Raw genomic sequence first — 23,756 nt, 5'->3', positions numbered from 1 at the left:
AATTAAGTTCATAATGTCATTGAGTGAAAGAAGCACCGTGTATCGTACTGTTAGGACGTTTAATGTTTCGTTATTTTTGAAAAATAGATATTTTTAAAAACTCATTAAAATCACACCTCTTTTTCTGAGGTATATGAATTTAATGGATAAATAAACATTTTTTTTCTGAAATTCCTTTTATTTTAGAATAAATTCTATCAATTTGAATATTAAAATAATAATGCACATGACACATTTACCCTAATACAAATACAAGTTTGTTGATAAATTGATTGTGATTGGTCAACTCATTTGCCCTGTGTCCACAAGGTAACCCACTTTTTGCAATTAAAGATAATACAACCTATTACCCCTTGGAATTTGTAATCAAATACAATAGAAAGACATAGGCATAGATTATTTCGTTTCATCCGCGACATTAACATTTTTGAATTTGAAATAAAAAATACAAATTAAAACATTAAACCTTATTAAGCTTATTCCAAACACCCTCATCGAAATTTGAGTGACATATTCAAAAGTTGAATAGCAATTGGAACTCTGTTCTCAAGTTGGAACATGAGATTGAATTGTAATTTTACATCATTTGAAATTAAAATATTGATTTTGATATTTACAAATTCTTTCCTAACTTGAATATGTGAACGAATAACTACCAAATAAATTTATTGAATGAAACACTTACTCCTTACAAAACATATACAGTACAATAACTTAGTTAAAAACTTTTAAGTTTAAATAATTAAGCACAAGGCACTTTTTCTCAAAGCTACTTAAGCTGTGTAAATTAAAATATAAAAAGATTATTTATACAAATATTCTATCTATACACAAACCCCAAATATTAAGCATATCGGAAATACCATAACATTGGTATCATAACTATATGTACATTCAAATTTCTAATTTACAAACTTCATATAAAAATGTCTTTTTTCTTTAATTTATACAAAAATAGTACTTCACTATGCAATTGTTTACGATGCAATTGTTTTTAAACAATGAATTAAAAGTATTAAAATCTACTTAAAGTATTAGACAACAGTAAAAGTTAGATGAAGAAGTAATCGTGTAGTACTGTATTACGTCACTTTTAGCAAACCTTGCGTCACCTAGCAAAACTGGCGTCACACCTAGCAAACCTCGCGTCACCTAGCAAAACTCCAGATTTTACACACAAAGACACACACCAAATGCATATGTAGACGTCCCAGTGTGTGTGCGTGTGTGAACTCCGTTTTGATAAGCGACGCGAGTTTTGATAGGCGACGCCAGTTTTGATAGAGTTTTGATAAGTGATGCAAGTTTTTTTCGAGGCCTATGTGTTTGTGCAACCTGTTAGTGGCAGTGTTTATCACTATTTTGAATGAATTACAAAGTGCAATGTTCTTATACCACAACAAGATTGTCTTCAAGTGCTAACAGGTAAAGCTAGAAACGAAATCTTAGTCATCTTAGCACATAAATATTTTTTCCCTGCACACTAAAGCTCTGTCTACACTATCAAACTTTATGTGAGAAATGAAAATGTGATGTGTCCATATAATATGGACACGATGACATCATATCACTACCATAGTTGGGCACATCACACTAGTTTGATAGTGTGGACAGAGCTTTTTAGTACTTTCAAATAATGAGAAGCCCAGGTCTATAGTTTTAATTTAAATTAATTAAACATGATTATTATGCTTTGCACACTAAATATAATAATCTACCAAATGATAATAGATAACTTTATATTACTCTTTTATATTATTTATTATTTATATCACCATTATTATCATAATTATGGGTTAATACCCTGTCTTTTTATATTACAATACTCTTTCTATATTTTGGTATTTGCTGTTTATTTGCTGTTTAATTTAATGAGAAATTACAATTTAAAAAGCACTACTAAACCACACTATAATGCAGTTTAAATTTTATTGTTAAATTTTAAAATCTAGCAGTTTAAATCAAAATAAAAATTAAATTTGACCTGTCTTTGAAAGAAACTTTTGCTTTTAATTTATTTACTTATAATATTCATTTAATATAAAAATGAGTATAAAATATTAACTCAAGGTGTTCTAAATGTTATATTCAGTAAATAAACTATTTCCTATCTGGGTTATGCCATAAAACACCTATAGCAATTAAAATAACAATTAATATTGCAATTATAACACCGACAATGATAAAGATAATGATCCAAACATCCTCTAGGGTTCCTGGCTCAGCCGTAGCGCCTGTAAGCTCAACAGATTGCGATTCTACAAAAAGAAAAAAACACCAAATTTAATGACATGGTTAATAAATAAGTTTTAGCCCATTTAATGATGCCAGATATTTGATGATTCCTAAAGCTCTGTCTACACTATCAAACTAGTTTGACAAACAAAGTATGATGTATGTAATACGGTAGTGATATGCGCAAATATGGTAGTGATATGACATCACCATGTCCATATATGGGCACATCATATTTTTGTCACATAAAGTTTGAGCTTTACAGATGTATTGTCCCCAAAAACATGAACAATGAAGATAATTAAAATTAGACTAATATACATTTAAAAAAAATTATTTTTTCAGGTGACAATAAAACTTTAAAGCTTTCTATATTTATTACTCATGTGAAGAAAGTAAAAACACATATACTGTGATTTCTTTTCCTATGACAATTATACATACAAAATAAATGTTTAAGCAACTTTACATCATACAGTCCAGATCTAGGTAAACTTATTCCAGTATAGGAACATCTGAATTCTCCCCAATTCTCTCTGCTGTATCTCCATATTATGACAATATTTGCACAGTATCATAGGACACATATGATGCTGTATTACAGTATATTCTTATGATACTGGAGATATCTAGATACAGTACCGAGAATCGGGTGTCAATTCTTGGTTAGAATCAACACATGATTCAACAATTTGCCGCCCTCTATCTTAAGTCCTCCCCGCAAACTTACTTGATTCACATAAAGTACCGGTGTAATCGTTTGTACAATGACAGGTGAAAGAATTGATTTTATTTTCACATGTTCCATCATTTGAGCAGGGAGAGTTTTCACATTCATTTACATCTGAAAGTTAATAAATATTCAGGGTTATCATTCAAGTATTTTTGTTTAATGTTTAGATAAACCATATATTAGAGAAAGTAGCATAAGTTGTTGGTCCTAATTAAATAAGCAAGTAGAGTGTTTATGGAAATACAAAATAGCTTAATATGGTAGATCTTGTCAGTGATGCAGAGTGAATGCATCATCTGTGATTATGCAATATGGCATGTTCCGTCAATGCGTTATTGTGTTGCGTTACGTTGCATCCTAGTGGGAACCACACTTGCAAAATTAATTATTTAGTAATGCAGTTCAAAACAAAACACAAATTGAAAATATTATATCTTGTACCTAAATGACAGTAAGTGCCCTCGTAGCCTGGATCACATGAACACTGATAAGCCAGGTCTGATGATGAGTCCGAGATGAAACACTCTCCATGCATACATTTGTGATTTTCACAAGCCTTTGATTGGTCTACTTCTAAAAAACACAAACACAAATTTTGCTCATATTATCTTATAAAATAACAAAACTCACTGTAATTAGTAGAGTACTAAAGATAAAATATTAGCAAATATATATAAATCTAATTTTGTTTTAACAATCTTAGGCACTATTCTGGCTTATAGTGGACACCAAAACTATTTACATAGGTATATAATATGTATTAAATAACAAAGGATTTTGTGTGATTTACTATGATGATACAAATAATAATTCCACTTACGAATGTTACAAGTATCGCCAGTAAGATCACGTGGACATAAACACATTGGTACACCAGCTTCTTTATAACAGGTTCCTCCATTAATGCACATAGACTTCTCTTCTTCAGTACAGTATAGAAGTATATCATCAACTGGTAATAAAATAAGGACATTAAGACTGTGTAACATGTATACCGTACTCTGCAATTAAGTTTTATTAGTTAAGTCTCTCATAAGCCTGGCCTTTGTGTTGTCTTAGGGTGAGACTATTATAAATAACATTAAGCAGTGCTAAAAGAAATATTTTCCCTAGTACAGGATTTGTTTTTCTAGTTCTCAAACGATTTATATATGATAAAACTTTATGATTACAAAAGTATAAATATAGCTATGAGATATGGTTCCTTTACCCTCATGTTCTCTTTCCTTCCATCCTTTTCCTTCCAATTCACATTTTGGTTCCCTTGCATTTCCAGTGATTTCCTCATATTCCCACCCATCTCTTAACTTCTAACTCATTCCCACTCATTTCTTCTCTCCCACCCCCTCTTCCTTCTCATTTATCATTCTTACCTTCTGTACATGTTTTTCCTTTCCAGTTATCTGGACATTCACATACATAATCTCCATTACTTTCACTACAGGTTCCTCCATTTTTACAAGGTTGAGTTTGACAAAGTCCAATTGCTGTTTAACAAGAATTATCAATAATTATAATATCTATACACAAATTCATTACTTAAAATATAAACAGAACAGATTTAGTTAGATTTAATTAAAGAAAATGAGTATTACTTACAGCCTCTGCAGTCGACACCCATTGAGGCAGGACATTCACATGTATAACTGTTGACCATGTCAGTACATTGATAGCCATTGTAACATGGAAAACTATCACATTCATTAATATCTGAAAATACAATAAACAACTGTCCATATTATTTGTTGTTAAACAATAATGAGTAAAATTGATTTAATATAATATTCATTTTCCTTACCAAACATTACCAAAATTGATTTCTATTAATGCCACCATCTGCGTAATGACTATGAGCGCTCACTGGCTAAACCCAGGGGCTCTGATCTTAAGAGGCCCCAGAATATGAGTAACTACCCAGAGGGCCCCTTAGGAGTGCTAAACCAACCCCTGCCCCTGTGGTACGTCACTGCATCTGTTCATTGATGCCCTCAGGATTACCCTTATCTCAATCATCTATTATTAAATGTTGTTTTAATCAAGGATCAATGCACTTTTTCTTACCCAATTCACAGAATTTTCCAAAGTATCCACTAACACAGATGCATTTAAACTGCTGATCAGGGTACTGTAGCTGTGGGTTTAGACATGTAGCTCCGTTTTGACAAGGATCAGAATCACATATCATTGGCTCAGTTCCTGTAATAATAATAGTTAGTTAAATATGCATTGTTTTTGATAAATTGGTCTATTCATTGAGGTCATTTTGGCACATATTAAGGTATCAAGGATAGCTCTCTACAGTAATCAGAATATAAAAAGAAATAAAGATTCAAGTAATTGTAATCATATTCTGAAAATTTAAATTCATATAAGATGTGAATGTGGGACTAACACCTGAGTGGTAAAAACCCCAAAATATGGTTAGTTAAATGTACTGTATCACCCCAGGCCTAGAGTTGAAGTAACAATAGTAAAACTACTGCAATGGAATATATTACTACAGTAGAATAATAACATACCATTCTCACAGTTGGTTCCACTGAAAGATTGTTTGCATATGCAAATGTACATGTTATCAGAATTGATACAAACGCCCTCATTCTGACATGGATTACTGCCGCATTCATTCACATCTGAAATTCAAAGCACCATTTTGTGATCATTAAATGTTTTCTGATACAATCATGGAGTTCGTACTTTTTCAATATTTTTTAGTTATATATAAACTGTAGTCTCATTCTGTTCATTATGCTTGATTCCTACTGCAACTCAAGGATGTAAGCGCAATGCATACAAGTTACCCAATCATAAGTGACAGTTCGGATGATCGATATATCACGTTGTGATTGGTCAAATTCCTTATGTTGCGCTTATGTCCTTGCATTGCTTCAAACCAAGATTTAGGCACAAACAACGGAAAGATTTTAAACAAAGCAGTACAAAAGAGAAATAAAATATAAAATTATTTGAGAGATTGTATTCCTACTAACCAGTGTTACATTGGTCTCCGTACCAACCGTCTCGACAGAAACATTCATATTCTGTTAGTGAATCTGAGTCACACCTGATAGCGTTCACACACGGATTGCTATCACAAGCTGTATTTGGTTGTTGGTCTGTAAATAAAGGAAATTAAGATACTATCATAAAAATTATTAAATATAATAGAATAAAAGTTTATTTTTTAAATGTTTTTTTGTGCCTAACTAGGTTTTATGAAAACATACTTTAAAAATTTGATTGAAAAGAAATTTCAAAAACTGTTCTTGTGGAAACTTTGACTCAAGGTGTTATAAACATAATTAGAAAAAATCAACATGATGCAATGTAGAACAAATGAATGTTACCTATACAATGTCTCAATAATGATGATGGCAGTGTGTAGAACAAATGAATGTTACCTATACAATGTCTCAATAATGATGATGGCAGTGTGTAGAACAAATGAATGTTACCTATACAATGTCTCAATAATGATGATGGCAGTGTGTAGAACAAATGAATGTTACCTATATAATGTCTCAATAATGATGATGGCAGTGTGTAGAACAAATGAATGTTACCTATACAATGTCTCAATAATGATGATGGCAGTGTGTAGAACAAATGAATGTTACCTATACAATGTCTCAATAATGATGATGGCAGTGTGTATGTGGAGTATACCATTATTTAATAGGGGTAGGGTGTTTCAATGGATTTTTATTTTAGTATTTTTTGTCTGTATAAGGCGCTATAAATATGAATGTAGGTAACATACCTGTGAAACACTTAGGGTCCATAGATTCAGGTGGGCAGATACAGTAATACCTATCCTGATCATTGACACACTCTGCATCACTTGGACATGGGTTGCTATAACAAAGATTCACCTCTGAAATAAAAACAATTATTATTTTTAGATTGAATTGCCAATTACAAATCTAATCATTCTTATAACAGTTTGTTCACAGCAAATATAGATAAAATTATGACTTTTAAGTTGTTTCTGATTTTATAAAGCTCTGTTTAAACTATCAAACTAGTTTGACAAAAAAATGGTAGTGATATTCCCAAATATGGTAGTGATATGACATCATCATGCCCATATACGGTCACATTTTCTTTGTTACATAAAGTTTGATAGTGCAGACAGAGGTTAAAAAATAAATGTAGTTATTTATATCATCCATATTTGTAGACAAACACTTGTAGATATGTAGACAACTCCCAATTATACACTGGGTACAAAAAAAACAAAAACTTACGTATTCTTGTTTCACAGAGAATTCCAGTGTATTGAGCTGGACAATTACATACAAACAAGTTGATACTGTTAATACAGGTGGCTCCATTTATGCAGGGGTTACTGGAACATTCATCAATCAAATCTAATAAAAATGATAATTATTACATATTTAGCTATAGTTTATGTAAACTCTGGCGGTGGTTAATATTGTGTGTTACTGTGTAGGCAGGTTTCTTAAGGATTTGGCTGCTATTTTAGCTGTTAAGACACTTATGTTGTTATATTGTTTTAATGTTTATGATGGTTTTAAAATAAAGATACTGATTTGTATATAAAACTGGTTGAGCAAAATATCAGTGTTAAATTTAATAATCATAATACAATACCTGGATCATCTCTCTCACTGAATGTTACAGAAAATCCCGATTCCGTCTTGGTACGGTCCGTTTCAAATCTGACCCACACAACATTATTAGTTGTAAGGAACGGAGGTGGCAAGGTCTCCCCAGAATGGTCGATGACACGAGATCCCAAATCAGACGGGTCGTTGTTGTTTCCAATTTCAAGACTGTCGTAATACAACTCCGTTTGAAAGTTAGTCACAGAAACCAGGATGTGTTTTCCAGGACGAGCTGATATGTACCAGAGACAGAAGTCGTTGTCATAGTAATTAGCTGGGTAATTTGGCGATTGTACACTTATCATACTGCCATCTGGAATTGTGTAATTTGCACGACAAGCTCCACCTAAAATATTGAAGTAAAAATAATCATAACGGTTAATTCTATGGTTACTGATCAAACCAGCCTTCCTGTCCACCATTTTATATTTTCTCTAGTATTATGGAATAACAATGTTGTGTTATAAATAACAACCACAATAAATCTAGCGTATGCTGATGCATGTTCAATTATTTAATAATGTAATGTTTAAAACTAAAATATTGAAACATTATTTCATGTGCCTCATTGCAGTAATTATGAAACAACTTACGTATATTGCAGAAGGTACCACTCCATGGAATGATACAGTCACATGTGAACCCATTGATACCGTCATTACATGTTCCTCCGTTAACACAAGGTGAACTCACACATTCATCTATGTCTGTAAACAATTTGATAAATTAGACAATCATTATTGTTTCTTATTTAATAAGAAGTGTCTTCGCACAGGAACACAAAAAAACACCACATAAATATTCTGCACACAATAATATAACACTACAAAAGCAACACTATTAAAAATGACAATAATTATGAATATACATGGTTAACAAATGTACATTATTCCTTTTTGCTTATTTTAAATTCAAATTATACATTTAATACACAGTAATAAATTGAAATATAGGACCAAGCCCATCTATACTACTGTATGTCAACTATGTATACATATATATAGGGAGAGTGTGTTAAAAATACATTTTTATTGCTCACTTGTTTCACAATTAGAATCTGTAAATCCTGTAGGACAGGTGCACACATAGCCATTCAGTTCATCTTCACATAATCCGCCATTTTGACATGGATTTGGAAAACAATTGTCTATGTCTGAAAGTTTATAATAATAAATTAGGATTAAACCAAACTCATAGAATGATCAATATACAATAGCACTCTTCTCAAAGCAGCTCCAGCAAAAATGAATCAAACAAAGAGGAAGACAAAAATCTAAATGATCATAAAAGGCAAAAATAAAAATTGAAAATTATACCGATAAAACACAAAAACCACCGTGCCCATAAAAAGGAAAATGGCGTACAATATTGCAAAGCATCATGTCTCAAGACAAGAGGCTGATGGTGAAGACTGTATAGTTAGAATACGTCAGTCACTCTGAATTTAATACACTAAAAATATTTTCATTTTTGAAGAGGAAATAAAGTGAAATTGAAATTAAGTTCTTCTCTCATAACCAACTGAATACACACATAAATATTATTGGTAGAAAAATGTAGAGTACTTACTCATCTCACAATTTGGACCATCCCAACCAACTGGACAAACACATGAATATGAATTAATACCATCCATACAAACACCTCCATTTTGGCAAGGTCCTGAACTGCACTCATTAATATCTGAAAAAGTTTTAAAATACATTTATATTTATTGCATTTCTAATGTGTTCATTTGTGAGGGTAAAAATGCCATGGTCCAAGCATAGACATAGTCCATGGTCCAAGCATAGACATAGTCCATGGTCCAAGCATAGACATAGTCCATGGTCCAAGCATAGACATAAGTCCATGGTCCAAGCATAGACATAAGTCCATGGTCCAAGCATAAACATAAGTTCATGGTCCAAGCATAGACATAAGTCCATGGTCCAAGCATAGACTTAAGTCCATGGTCCAAGCATAGACATAAGTCCATGGTCCAAGCATAGACATAAGTCCATGGTCCAAGCATAGACATAAGTCCATGGTCCAAGCATAGACATAAGTCCATGGTCCAAGCATAGACATAAGTCCATGGTCCAAGCATAGACATAAGTCCATGGTCCAAGCATAGACATAAGTCCATGGTCCAAGCATAGACATAAGTCCATGGTCCAAGCATAGACATAAGTCCATGGTCCAAGCATAGACATAAGTCCATGGTCCAAGCATAGACATAAGTCCATGGTCCAAGCATAGACATAAGTCCATGGTCCAAGCATAGACATAAGTCCATGGTCCAAGCATAGACATAAGTTCATGGTCCAAGCATAGACATAAGTTCATGGTCCAAGCATAGACATAAGTTCATGGTCCAAGCATAGACATAGTCCATGGTCCAAGCATAGACATAGTCCATGGTCCAAGCATAGACATAGTCCAAGCATAGACATAGTCCATGGTCCAAGCATAGACATAGTCCATGGTCCAAGCATAGACATAAGTCCATGGTCCAAGCATAGACATAAGTCCATGGTCCAAGCATAGACATAAGTCCATGGTCCAAGCATAGACATAAGTCCATGGTCCAAGCATAGACATAAGTCCATGGTCCAAGCATAGACATAAGTCCATGGTCCAAGCATAGACATAGTCCATGGTCCAAGCATAGACATAAGTTCATGGTCCAAGCATAGACATAAGTTTATGGTCCAAGCATAAACATAAATTCATGGTCCAAGCATAGACATAGTCCATGGTCCAAGCATAGACATAGTCCATGGTCCAAGCATAGACATAGTCCATGGTCCAAGCATAGACATAGTCCATGGTCCAAGCATAGACATAGTCCAAGCATAGACATAGTCCATGGTCCAAGCATAGACATAGTCCATGGTCCAAGCATAGACATAAGTCCATGGTCCAAGCATAGACATAAGTCCATGGTCCAAGCATAGACATAAGTCCATGGTCCAAGCATAGACATAAGTCCATGGTCCAAGCATAGACATAAGTCCATGGTCCAAGCATAGACATAAGTCCATGGTCCAAGCATAGACATAAGTCCATGGTCCAAGCATAGACATAGTCCATGGTCCAAGCATAGACATAGTCCAAGCATAGACATAGTCTATGGTCCAAGCATAGACATAAGTCCATAGTCCAAGCATAGACATAGTCCATGGTCCAAGTAATGGTCTTCTAAATTGTCTCTTTTGATTATTGTTTTGGTCAGCCATGGGTTTTTAATGGTAACAAACAATTAGAGACCTTTTGGACCTCTATAAAAAGACTTTCTGACTGTATTTAAGTTAATTACAGTATAATAATAATAATAATAATAGCAGGATTTTTATAGCGCACATACCACTCAAGAGTGCTCAAGGCGCATTCAAAAAATAAAAACAAATCATACAAATGCCTGACAAATAAAATGCAATTTCTTTGGAGGGTCCCCATCCGTTCTCGTTCTGTCGCGGTCCCGGGCCCCTACCTAGGTGACCAAACAAAGGAACAGGATACACAGGTGGGTTATATAGGTGGTTACCAGTGGTTATTAGTACTCACTTATTTCACAATCATTTCCAGTGAAGCCTTGTACACAGGTACATGTATAAGCATTTGTTAGGTCATTACAAGTTCCACCGTTCTTACATGGAGCCAGTTGACATTCATCTACATCTGTAAATTGAAAATAATTTAATTTATTTAATCTGACCAGCATAATATCAACCCTTAACCCCTTTATTAGACACTCAACTCCTAAAGCTATCTTTTGCTAACCTTTGTAGTAGCCTATTAGACACTCAACTCCCTAAAGCTATCTTTTGCTAACCTTTGTAGTAGCCTATAGACACTCAACTCCCTAAAGCTATCTTTTGCTAACCTTTGTAGTAGCCTATTAGACACTCAACTCCCTAAAGCTATCTTTTGCTAACCTTTGTAGTAGCCTATTAGACACTCAACTCCCTAAAGCTATCTTTTGCTAACCTTTGTAGTAGCCTATTAGACACTCAACTCCCTAAAGCTATCTTTTGCTAACCTTTGTAGTAGCCTATCTATTAGACACTCAACTCCCTAAAGCTATCTTTTGCTAACCTTTGTAGTAGCCTATCTATTAGACACTCAACTTCCTAAAGCTATCTTTTGCTAACCTTTGTAGTAGCCTATTAGACACTCAACTTCCTAAAGCTATCTTTTGCTAACCTTTGTAGTAGCCTATTAGACACTCAACTCCCTAAAGCTATCTTTTGCTAACCTTTGTAGTAGCCTATTAGACACTCAACTCCCTAAAGCTATCTTTTGCTAACCTTTGTAGTAGCCTATTAGACACTCAACTTCCTGAAGCTATCTTTTGCTAACCTTTGTAGTAGCCTATTAGACACTCAACTCCTAAAGCTATCTTTTGCTAACCTTTGTAGTAGCCTATTAGACACTCAACTTCCTAAAGCTATCTTTCGATAATGTGAACAACATTATTTCAGCAGAAAACACTTACTACTTTGACAGTTGGTACCAGTCCATCCAGGTAAGCAATCACAGGTGTAAAAGTTTTCACCTTGCGTACATGTTCCAAGATTCTGACATGGAAGACTAGCGCATTCATCAATTTCTGAATAACATACAAAGAGATATTAATAATTACAACAATACATGTACAAATAAAATATTGATATAGTAATTGAGTGTGTCTTTAGGTAGAAGTAAGATATAGACCTGTTTATCCAGATTGTACCTGATTTAATTATGGTATATTCATCAGTCTGGTAGGAAACTTACCTATAGTACATATTGGACCAGTCCATCCCGAGTGACATACGCAATTGTATTGGTTGACCTGATCATTGCACATTCCATTCACTCCGCATGGGTTACTTGAACATTCATTTATATCTGAAACATAATTACAGAAATGGATGTAACAGAGAGATAATGTTTATATTATAAACTTTTGAGTGGATAAAAATGTTAAAGACATTTGTAAGACTGTCATGTCTTTTTTATAACAATTTGGCTTAATAGAATGTGACTTTGTAGCTTAGTACTTCAAGTATTATGGTTCAGATGATTTTGATCATTCTTCAAGTCTCAATGTCATGGGTTCAATTCACATGACTGACTGAAATGAGTGATTTGGGTGATTCGGATGGTTTGGGTGAATTGGTTAATAAGATTTAAAAAGACAAAAGTGTAACCATCATAAACTACTCAATCTATAGAAACACCTATTCTCTACAAGTTTACAGTCAAAATTTGTATCAGAAGTCACCACATACTTATCTGACATTCCGGTCCTTCAAAACCAACAGCGCAGGTACAAGAATAAGAGTTGATACCCTCCACACAAAGGCCTCCATTCTGACATGGGGCACTTAGGCATTCAATTACATCTGTGATAAAAATAATAAATTTAATATATCCTATCTATTATACATTGAAAAAATATAAAAAAATAGCAAAATTATGACTATTGCAGACTGAATTGCAGAAATATTTTTAAGGAAAAGATTATCTCCTCACACCCTGCCTTCCATTCCCATTATGCTAGCTACCACCTACCACTTTCACAGTGAGTTCCAACATATCCTTGTACACATGCACATGTGTATTCTCCAATGCCATCAATGCAATTGGCTCCATTGAGACAAGGTGAGCTACTACATTCATCCACATCTAAAAAGGAAAGAAAGTTATTCTTCAACAAATTTGATTGATGTTTGACATTAAAGATATGCAGGCAGTGTGACACAAGGTGACAGAGAGTGTTCAGTACTGGTTCCTCCAGAAATCTTTAATTTATAATAATACTGAGAGATGATACAGTAGTATCAGATTGTATAATCAGATTTAGTTGGTTGTATCTTTCACTAATGATTACAATACGTTTTGATTATACTTACTTGTTTGACAAAGGTTGCCTGTGAAAGCGGTGAGACAAACACAATTGAAGTAGTTGGCAAAGTTCTGACAAGTTCCGCCATTTAAACAAGGGGAACTGTTACATTCATCAACGTCTGAAAAAAACAAACAATGGCAAAATTATGAATTATTATCTAGTTGTACTGTAATTAAAACAGTGTGTGTTAGAAAAGTGTTGCCAAGGATTGATAAGAGTAAATTCCATGAATAGAATGATCCATTGAAAGGTTAATTTAATTTTTTTTCACAGATTTTTTAATCTTCGGTCATCAAATCAAAATAGTGTAGTGGTGTATAACAGTTGACAAATCAAAGAATGATAACATCATTTGTTAATGTTCCTCTGAAAGCCCCTAGGATGTTGAATTACTCACCTAATGTACAGGTAAATCCAGTCCATCCTGATGTACAAGCACAGGTGAATGAACTCACTCCATCAATACAAGTTGCTCCATTCTCACAAGGGTTCTGAGAGCAATCATCCAATGCTGCAAAAATACATTAAACCATGTTTACTCAACCTTCTCTTAAAACAGTCGATTCTCTATAATTTAATCATATCATAGGCATATTCCATGCAGCATACAGCATCTTATGTGTTACATATGAGCCTGTATCTGTACCTTCCATGATGCAGGTGTCACATGTGATATACATGAGATGCTGTATTATGGAATTTTCCTATGATACTGAATAAATTTTTTAATTAGCGGAAAAAGCAGGTGCTTTAAAATACAAATGGCAACCATTCTCCCACTTATTGAAATACTGTTTAGAATTTGAAAACAGTAAATACTTACAAACTTCACAGTTATTTCCACCCCATCCACTTAAACAGGAACAGTAATAACTGTTGACCTCGTCGACGCATTGACCTCCGTTCCTACAAGGCGCACTAGCACATTCATTGAAATCTAAAAAAGAATTACTGATGTAAATGTATGCTTGCATTACAAGTTTTCCATTTTCATATTTTCCTATCTATAACTTTATCTCATCTATTCCCATCAAAAAATTTATCTCATCTATAATTCACTAAAAAGCATCTAAGGAGAGAAGCGCAGGCCTACACTTCAAACTTTTAACCAACCCTGTAGCAACAAGCATCTGTATCAAGTACAAAAGTCGTGACAGACCTTAATTGATAGATATGATTCTGACTTACTATTATCACAGTGTGCTCCAAAGAACCCGGATTGACACTGACATGTGTACATGTTGATACCATCGAGGCACACTCCATTATTCTGACAGGGCAGGCTAGCACACTCATTTATATCTGAAAATAATAATATAACTAATATTGGGATTTCATAAGATTATAAATCATTGTTTTTCAATAACGTCTAAACTTTGTCCACAGAAGCAGGTTTTGGCAGCAAGATTTGCATGACTAAATTGGCTCCAATTGGTATTGAAAATTATACATAAAATAAACACTTATCTAGTAGTGGTAGTTAGGCTTAGCCATTAAAAACATAGACCAAGAGTAATCTAAGACTATATTTGGTCAATTTGCCTGACTTGATTTTTATATTGCGAGAACACTGATTGGCTTATTTACATTTAAGTCTGTATTATAACACTTACTTCCGTTGCAATTAGTGCCTTCATATCCACTTCTACAGATACAGAGGTAGCCATTAATGCCGTCTAAACATGTACCTCCATTAGTACATGGGTTACTAGCACACTCATTAATGTCTAAAAAAGATGGTGTATGTACATGAAATAAAAAAACAGACTTAAGTATTGTATTATAATGATCTGTATCTAAAAAGTGTTCTAAAGGCTTCAAAACCATGCTATGGATTTAAACCAATGGTATATTTAAGTGTGGTTACCATACTTACTTTGACTACAAGTTGAATCTGTGAAGCCTGGTGTGCAGGAGCATGTGTAATAGGTATCAAAGTCATTACACACAGCACCGTTCAGACAAGGATTTGGGTTGCATGCATCAACCTCTGAAAAATACAATTTTAAATGTGTGTCATAAATTGGTCAACCGAGTATTCCTAAATTGTTGCTGAAACAAGAAAGAAATATAGCAAGAAAACATATGTAGTGTAGTAAAAAATGCAGGGAGAGAAGGAAGAATGCAAGGAGAAGTAAAGAAATGTAAGGATAGAGGAAAGAAACGCAAAGAGAGAGGAATTACAAGGAGAGAAGAACAATAAAAGGAGAGAAGATAAAAATAAAGAGAGAAGAAAAAAACGCAAGAGAAGAAAGAAGAAATATAGTAAGAAACATGAGTGAAGGAAAGACTATGAGAGGAATAAATGAAATGGTGAATCAACTTACCAACACTACAAACATCTCCAGTCCATCCAGATGAACAAGTGCAGGAAAAGTTACTAACAAGATCATTGCAAGTGGCACCATTTAAACAAGGATTGGTTGCACAATCATCAATGTCTGTAAAAACAAAATAACAGTATGTTTTGATAACAAAGTTCAATAGAGTATTTATTGCATACCATGTGACCCACAATCCTCCAATCAAATGATTGAAATCTATTCAGTAGTGTTATAATTATCAAAAATCTTACTTGTTTGGCATCTGTCAGAGGTCCACCCTGGCATGCATACACACTCATACCTTCCAACCAAATTAATACAAGTGCCTCCATTGTTACAAGGATTGCTTCCGCATTCATCATAATCTGAAATAAAGTAAATTAATCAAAATGAACCGATCATTAATTAAGTTATTACTAACTTTTCAAACTAGAGACCACAGTGGAAGTTTTGGTAAATAGGCCTAACTAGCCTAGCTCATGAATGTAAAAATACTATCAACATGCTTTGGTGAATATATGTAAAAGTACTTACCATCTTCACAAGTTGTTCCTGTGTATGCTGGTGGACATGTACATCGATAAAAACTAACAAAGTTAGTACAAGTACCAGAATTTCTACAAGGAGAACTGCTACAAGGATTCGTAACTAGAAAAGACAAAAAAATATTAGTATTTCAAACAATAAAAATTATTTGAAATTGAAATTTGTTGGATGTTTTTCTTTGACTTTTTGGAGAGTTGACTGGTTTTTAATTATTTTTACTACTTTTATTTATTTTTTTATTTTTATTTTATTCAGTCAAAACCAACAGCGATAAATACCGCCACTAACAGGTTTGAAACATAAAACAATACAACATCAAAAACGGTTAACAATAAAATACAGATAAAATATATATATATATATATATATATATAACATAGATCGGCATGCCATAAACAATTTCAATTAATTAAACAGGTTATGCAGGCTGTTCAAGAAGTGAACACATAATCGTCCTCTTAAAATAACCAAGTCTATCATTAAAAATATCGATATGATTGCTATTTAGATTATTAAATGTATAAGGTAGTCTATGAAAAAGTCTCCTCTTAGTACAGTCGACACGGCTAAAAGGAATATGCAATAAATGTCTATTTCGTGTACGACCAGGAACATTTAAACTAAATAGTGAAATTAATGAACAGTCATATTTAGAATTTAAAATATTATATAGAAAAACCATATCAGATATCGTTCGACGATTACTGTTCATAATATTCAATTTATTCTAAATGTCAGATTTGTTAAACTTACAGAGTTCACAGTTATTTCCAGAGTTCTCTGGCCGACAGGTACATGTGTATCGATTTTCAAAATTGTTACACACTCCGTTGTTTTGACAAGGGCTACTCGCACATTCATCAACATCTGAAACAAACAATTAGGTAAACAAATGTTATTGATTAGTATCACTTTTACTTGAAACTTATTGTGTGTGGGTATATATTAAATAGGCTAATTTGCCTATTGTGAGCCACAGTCAGTTATACTTCAAAGCTTAGAATGGTATTAAAGTCCTTATTTGACCAATACTTGTTCAATTTTCCTTCACAAACGTTCACAGATGTTGCGTTTACTAAGTCATATGGCAATGCAATGAAAACAAATTACCAATAATGCATTGTAAAAGAAAATCAACCAATGAAATGGCAAGGATTCACTCTGGTTTTTATAATAAAATTAATTTGTAAAAAACTGTAACCTGTAGCGCAGTTGTCTCCTTCCCAACCACTTGCACAGCTACAGACAAACATATTCACAATATCAAAACAAGTTCCTCCATTAAGACATGGTGAACTTTGACATTCGTTGGTCTCTGCAATGGAAATAAGAATTTATTATTATTATTATTATTATACTTGAAAATTTCATTAATAGTCCAATAAAAATACAGCATTGTTTTTATAGCTCAAAGAAGGTTTTAGGAAAAAAGTAAAATACAATGTTTACTTACGATTTTGGCAGCGGTTGCCTTCATAACCATCAAAGCAAGCGCATCGGTAGCCATTTTGTTCATTAACACAGGTACCAAATAAACAGGGGTTACTGGAACACTCGTTCACATCTAAACATTAATAATGAACATGAATATACTGTATGTATAATGTGGTAACACAATGCCCATGGTGCCTAAAGTGCACACACACACACACACTGGTACTGGTTCTAGATATTTCTATATAAACTAGATACAATTTCTCATTTCAAATAGTGTACTACTTATAGGGGGGTTACCCCGGTGTACAAGTACACACACAGCCACGGTGTACAAGTACACACACAGCCAAGGTGTACAAGTACACACACAGCCACGGTGTACAAGTACACACACAGCCACGGTGTACAAGTACACACACAGCCACGGTGTACAAGTACACACACAGCCACGGTGTACAAGTACACACACAGCCACGGTGTACAAGTGACTGACTGAAGAGGTTACCCAGTATAAAATGAAATAAAAAAGACACTAGATAAAAGTCTGTCTGTATACAATGCACTACTGTACCTGTTTCACAGTGAACTCCAAACCATCCTTGTGGGCAGCTGCAAGTATACATATTGACTGCATTTGTACAAACTCCTCCATTTAAACAAGGAGAACTACTGCACTCATTTATATCTAGAAAAGATTAATAGTAGAATAAGTAATCATTAAACACTACTACACATTTTAGCTTTATATGGATCATTTTGCAAGAAAAGTAATCCAAATTTGGCAGCTAATGACCAATTCAGTATGGTTCTATGCAGTCATTCCTCACCAGTTTTTATTTCACAGTTAATTTATTCGTAAATTATTATTTTGTAGGTTTCTGCAATAGTTCAGAGTCTCTACTTGCTCTTTCTATCCTTCCTTTCGTCATCAACAAAGTATTATGGTTTAATCGTTCTTTCGTTTCACACATAAACTTGCCTTACCTATTTCACAGTTGATTCCCATCCAGCCATCACTGCATGTACAGTAGTAGGCAAGTTCAATATCAGTACAAGCCCCATTAACACATGGGTTACTTGCGCATTCATTTGTTACTGGAAAATGAAACAAAATTAATCAAACATTTCATTTTTAAATATACTCCGGTATCTATTGTTTGGTATAATCTTTCAATTAAAGGAAGTTGATGATAATGGTGATAAAGATTGACAACAGTAATGACAATGATGACAATAATGATGATGATTTTTACATCAATGATCTCGCTACAGATATTTAATAAACTCTTAAATATTAAAGATGTAATAAGTCTCTAAAATTGAGTTTAGTGATAACCATGATACTTACCCAGTTCACAACGTTCTCCCTCAAATCCGTTTGCACATTGACAAGAGTAAGAGTTGACCCGGTCAGTACACTCTGCACCATTCAAACAAGGACTGCTTGCACACTCATTGATATCTTTAAAATTAAACAGAAAGTGTTCATTCTATGGCAAGTCAAGTCTGTTAAACAATTCAAACCATTCATTGAATGACCATGAGGTTGTCGACACTTCTATGGTAAGTCAAGTCTGCCAAAAGCACTCGATTTCAACAACAATTCATCCATCAATCTATACCATTCATTGAAAGGCTAACAGATATCACACTTTTAGACATTTCTATGGCAAGCCAAGTCTGCCAAAAGTAATCCATTAATGCATCCATCCTTAATCCACACCATGAAAAACCATATTGTGTAGAGGTTGTAGAAGACTCACACACACTCACTGATTTTAAATAGAATCCGCTCGGAGTGTAGTAGAGAAATAGAACAGTTTCCATGTCATTTCTTGCCCTAATGTTATTTAGGATGTTTTCATTTATTTCAGGGTCTCGTTACCTATGTATACTATTCATATGATAATTAAAGCCACTTCTTGTACTTACTTATTTCACATCTGGAGCCAGTGTAACCATCCACACAAGCACATGAGAAACTATTAAAGTTGTTTGTACACACGCCATTGTTTACACAGGGGAAAGAAGCACATTCGTTTATGTCTAGTTTTGAAGAGAAAAAAGTGTTAGATGTAATCTTTCCTTTGTTTTACACAGTATTTGATCACATTATTACATATTATACATACTATATTATATTATTACTCAAAATCACTAGTTTTTTCATTTTCAACTGTCTGTCAAAGTTGTTTTCAGTATAGGCTAGATATAATTGTATATTCATAATCATCATCATCATTATCATCAACATCAACATAATCATTATCATCACTATCATCATTATCAACATCATCATCATCATAATTTTAAATAAAGACTAAATCATCAGTGATTTCAGCCTTAACTTAATGAAATAGTTATATTAGTTAACCAGCATTCCTGTGAAAATAATATTAGCAATAATATGTGCAACGTGAAAGAAAACAAGTATAGGTTTGCATAATTATTTGAACATAAAAATGTGCATTAATAAAATGTTAGGAGTTATTTAAAGTTTCCACCAGATGTTCATTTTCTCCTTATCCTCATCTGTGTTTAAGAAAAGTAGTGTTAATTGTAAACAAAATAATTGTTAGCAAGTTATGGTTATGTATAGATAAGAAAAAAGAGAATATCCATAGAGATATGAATATTCATGAGAAGCATTTTAATAATTATTTATATTTGAAGACCTCAGCTTGCAGAACACTGCAAAGAAATTATGATTATTATTACATTATTAAATTAGTGCAAGATAATTAGGTCTGTATACCTAAAAGTATAGAAATGTTAGTTAACCGTACACAGTAGCTTCGTAAATTACACACAGCAAATACAATAATATTTATTATTTAATTATGAACATTGAAAGTGTTTTAGAATGTTAGTTAACTCCAGATTATTTTAAAACGTGTTAAATTTCATGAATATTTATTAGTATATTATTCAAAATCATGAATATTCATGTATACTGTAGGTAATTTGAATCCCCCTTACCCGTTTCACAGTGCATTCCTGTGAAACCACCTGCGCAGGTGCAATCATAACTGTTGACTCTATCATTACATGTGGCACCATTTAAACATGGACCACTTCCGCACTCATTTATATCTATAGGAATAGTAACGATTTTAGACAAGTTAGAAGTTAGACAAATTGTTGGAATGAACAAATTTACAACTTTTATTCTAACAGGTTGAAAGGTATAACTATTTTAAAATGGTATATATATACTATTATAATACATTTTGATTTATTTAGTGGCAAAATTAAAATATATTTTGTGGGTCTTTAACAATTCTGACTAGAAGCGGGTCATTGTTGACTGCTGACCACAAATTTTGGAACTTAGATAGGATAAACTGAGCTAAAGCATTCATTATCACATATTATTGTTTACTTTTAAAGGCGTGAAATTAATTCGTATATACAATTCACAATGATGGATTCTGTTTCAGCTCATGCCTATTACTTTCCTGGAATTAGGAACTTTTTAAACTAAATCAATTATAAAAACAATTAATTGAACCAATATCTTGTTAGAACAAGATATTTTATTTACCAATTTCGCAATCGTTGCCTGTAAATCCGGGCAAACAGGAGCAGGTATAAAAAGCTAACATGTTATTACAGGTAGCACCGTTGGAACAAGGAAAGCTAGCACATTCATCAACATCTGAGATATCAAACAAGTAGAAAGCAACAAGATAGTGGTGTCATTAAAAAATATAAATAAATGCACATGTGAAAAATATAATTTGTTGCAGTACGGACATGCTGCTGTAAAAAATGTAAATAAATAAAATATGTAAAGATAATAAATTCAACTCTCCTAATACCCCTCGAGCTGGCCTCATATGATAACTCTCCTAATACCCCTTGAGCTGGCCTCACATGTCAACTCTCCTAATACCCCACCTTGAGCTGGCCTCACATGTCAACTCTCCTAATACTCCTTGAGCTGGCCTCACATGTCAACTCTCCTAATACCCCTTGAGCTGGCCTCACATGTCAACTCTCCTAATACCCCTTGAGCTGGCCTCACATGTCAACTCTCCTAATACCCCACCTTGAGCTGGCCTCACATGTCAACTCTCCTAATACCCCACCTTGAGCTGGCCTCACATGTCAACTCTCTTAATACCCCACCTTGAGCTGGCCTCACATGTCAACTCTCCTAATACCCCACCTTGAGCTGGCCTCACATGTCAACTCTCCTAATACCCCACCTTGAGCTGGCCTCACATGTCAACTCTTCTAATACCCCTTGAGCTGGCCTCACATGTCAACTCTCCTAATACCCCACCTTGAGCTGGCCTCACATGTCAACTCTCCTAATATCCCTTGAGCTGGCCTCACATGTCAACTCTTCTAATACCCCTTGAGCTGGCCTCACATGTCAACTCTTCTAATACCCCTTGAGCTGGCCTCACATGTCAACTCTCCTAATACCCCACCTTGAGCTGGCCTCACATGTCTGCATGTTTTTTTATGGTAAGAAAGAATTACACTAGCAACCTTTTGGAAACGTTTCCGGTTTTCAGAGAGATTTTACTTAGAAAATGAATGATGATACAACATTGGTAAGTTAAAAAAGAAAACAAGAAAATCATGCAATTGAGACCACATTTCAAATGAATAATATTACTTTCTTTATGACAGTTTCAAAAAGTTGTTTTTCATTTAAAGAAATCATGATGTTTTTTCTTACCTATATCACATCTTGTACCAGTCCATCCATTCACACATGAGCAGGTATAGGAACCAATGTTATCTGAACAAATTCCGTTCACACACGGCGCACTGGCACATTCGTTAATATCTGTTAACAAAAACCATAAATAATATTTTTATAACTAGGGTTAAATAGCAATAATTCTTAATCATTTTCTTTATCAAAGAATCCATCTAGTAGGCTAAAGCTCTGTCTACACTATCAAAATTGATGTGACAAAAAAATGTAATGTGCCCATATATAGACATGATGATGTAATATCAGTACCATATTTGGGCATATCACTACAATACTTGGGCACATTACACTTTTTTTGTCAAATTAGTTTTATAGTGTAGACAGAGCTTTAGAATAGATTCTAATACAGTAGATAGTTTTTATTAAAGCAATGGCAAGGTAACGCTAATGGTTAGTATTCATGTACAGATGACTATATTGCTTGTCTTGATTCATAACATCACAAGTTAACAAAATAGTTCTACAAAGAAAACCGTTTTCGTTTCATATAAGTACAGTAAATAAAATATTGTAGAAAATTGTGGTTAGTAAACAAAAACCAGAAGTAAAATGCATTACGTTAGTACTAAATAAAAGCTTATGTAAAAATCATAAATTATTATTTTCGAAGCATTCATTAAAAAAATATTTTTGTTGTTGTTAGATAATAAATTCATATAAGTATGCTCTGTATATCTGCAAGTAAATGGTTAGATAAAGATAATATGAAGTAAAAACCTGAAGAACATAGCAGTTAATTGTTAGTATATTCTATTTGTAATACGTGTAAAGGTTCATAGACAATAACCAGTATTACACACTATAAAAACATTGCAAAGATTGTTAAAAAGCAACAGGTATTCCCACGCTACAATTAATTGTCGGCTGTTATGATGGATAATAGACCAAGAAATAGATGTATTTGGATGGATAACTGCACACAATACAGTCAACATTTCAAAAGATAGCAATTTGTATCATAATTTATTGAACTTGATCGTATAAATATTCATCTGGTTTGCAATTAATAATATGTATAAAATTTGTTATGTCAGACCAAATATTTTGAATATAATCACATTAAAATGTTACTTTGTCCATCACCATGCAATATGACTGATATATGAAAGCACCCATTATGCTATAATATATAATAGTTATATACTGTATATAAATATCTAATAGTGTTTGTATTATGCAGAAACTGTAACAAAGAAAAGCATAAAAGTTAATAATCCATAGAATTAGAGAGTTTCTTTTA

At 33.4% G+C, this 23,756-nt stretch overlaps 1 protein-coding gene across 3 annotated transcripts in view; it reads right to left on the bottom strand.

The window, feature by feature from the left end:
- Positions 1-157: 157 nt before the first annotated feature.
- Positions 158-23,756, bottom strand: part of LOC140039971 (uncharacterized) — a 39,427-nt gene continuing 15,828 nt past the window's right edge. For 2 of the 3 annotated variants that reach the window (XM_072085563.1, XM_072085565.1), the window contains 39 exons: positions 22,475-22,585; positions 21,326-21,439; positions 20,761-20,874; positions 19,714-19,827; positions 19,130-19,243; positions 18,766-18,876; positions 18,353-18,466; positions 17,798-17,908; positions 17,546-17,659; positions 17,098-17,211; positions 16,333-16,446; positions 16,050-16,163; positions 15,802-15,915; positions 15,351-15,464; positions 15,088-15,201; positions 14,663-14,776; positions 14,298-14,411; positions 13,872-13,985; positions 13,479-13,592; positions 13,138-13,251; positions 12,855-12,968; positions 12,358-12,471; positions 12,077-12,190; positions 11,146-11,259; positions 9,166-9,279; positions 8,636-8,749; positions 8,190-8,303; positions 7,583-7,942; positions 7,216-7,338; positions 6,729-6,842; positions 5,959-6,084; positions 5,488-5,601; positions 5,030-5,164; positions 4,568-4,678; positions 4,342-4,455; positions 3,789-3,920; positions 3,410-3,541; positions 2,966-3,079; positions 158-2,258 (listed from right to left, as the gene is read on the bottom strand). In XM_072085563.1, the coding sequence (XP_071941664.1) occupies positions 2,101-2,258; positions 2,966-3,079; positions 3,410-3,541; positions 3,789-3,920; positions 4,342-4,455; positions 4,568-4,678; positions 5,030-5,164; positions 5,488-5,601; positions 5,959-6,084; positions 6,729-6,842; positions 7,216-7,338; positions 7,583-7,942; positions 8,190-8,303; positions 8,636-8,749; positions 9,166-9,279; positions 11,146-11,259; positions 12,077-12,190; positions 12,358-12,471; positions 12,855-12,968; positions 13,138-13,251; positions 13,479-13,592; positions 13,872-13,985; positions 14,298-14,411; positions 14,663-14,776; positions 15,088-15,201; positions 15,351-15,464; positions 15,802-15,915; positions 16,050-16,163; positions 16,333-16,446; positions 17,098-17,211; positions 17,546-17,659; positions 17,798-17,908; positions 18,353-18,466; positions 18,766-18,876; positions 19,130-19,243; positions 19,714-19,827; positions 20,761-20,874; positions 21,326-21,439; positions 22,475-22,585 (4,802 nt within the window). In that variant the 3' untranslated portion in view covers positions 158-2,100. The remainder of the gene's footprint in view (positions 2,259-2,965; positions 3,080-3,409; positions 3,542-3,788; positions 3,921-4,341; positions 4,456-4,567; positions 4,679-5,029; positions 5,165-5,487; positions 5,602-5,958; positions 6,085-6,728; positions 6,843-7,215; positions 7,339-7,582; positions 7,943-8,189; positions 8,304-8,635; positions 8,750-9,165; positions 9,280-11,145; positions 11,260-12,076; positions 12,191-12,357; positions 12,472-12,854; positions 12,969-13,137; positions 13,252-13,478; positions 13,593-13,871; positions 13,986-14,297; positions 14,412-14,662; positions 14,777-15,087; positions 15,202-15,350; positions 15,465-15,801; positions 15,916-16,049; positions 16,164-16,332; positions 16,447-17,097; positions 17,212-17,545; positions 17,660-17,797; positions 17,909-18,352; positions 18,467-18,765; positions 18,877-19,129; positions 19,244-19,713; positions 19,828-20,760; positions 20,875-21,325; positions 21,440-22,474; positions 22,586-23,756) is intronic. The other variant, XM_072085564.1, reaches the window with a different exon arrangement.

Source organism: Antedon mediterranea, chromosome 2, assembly GCF_964355755.1.
Source record: "Antedon mediterranea chromosome 2, ecAntMedi1.1, whole genome shotgun sequence".
Taxonomy (NCBI): domain Eukaryota; kingdom Metazoa; phylum Echinodermata; class Crinoidea; order Comatulida; family Antedonidae; genus Antedon; species Antedon mediterranea.
This window is presented reverse-complemented; position numbering and strand designations above follow the sequence as displayed.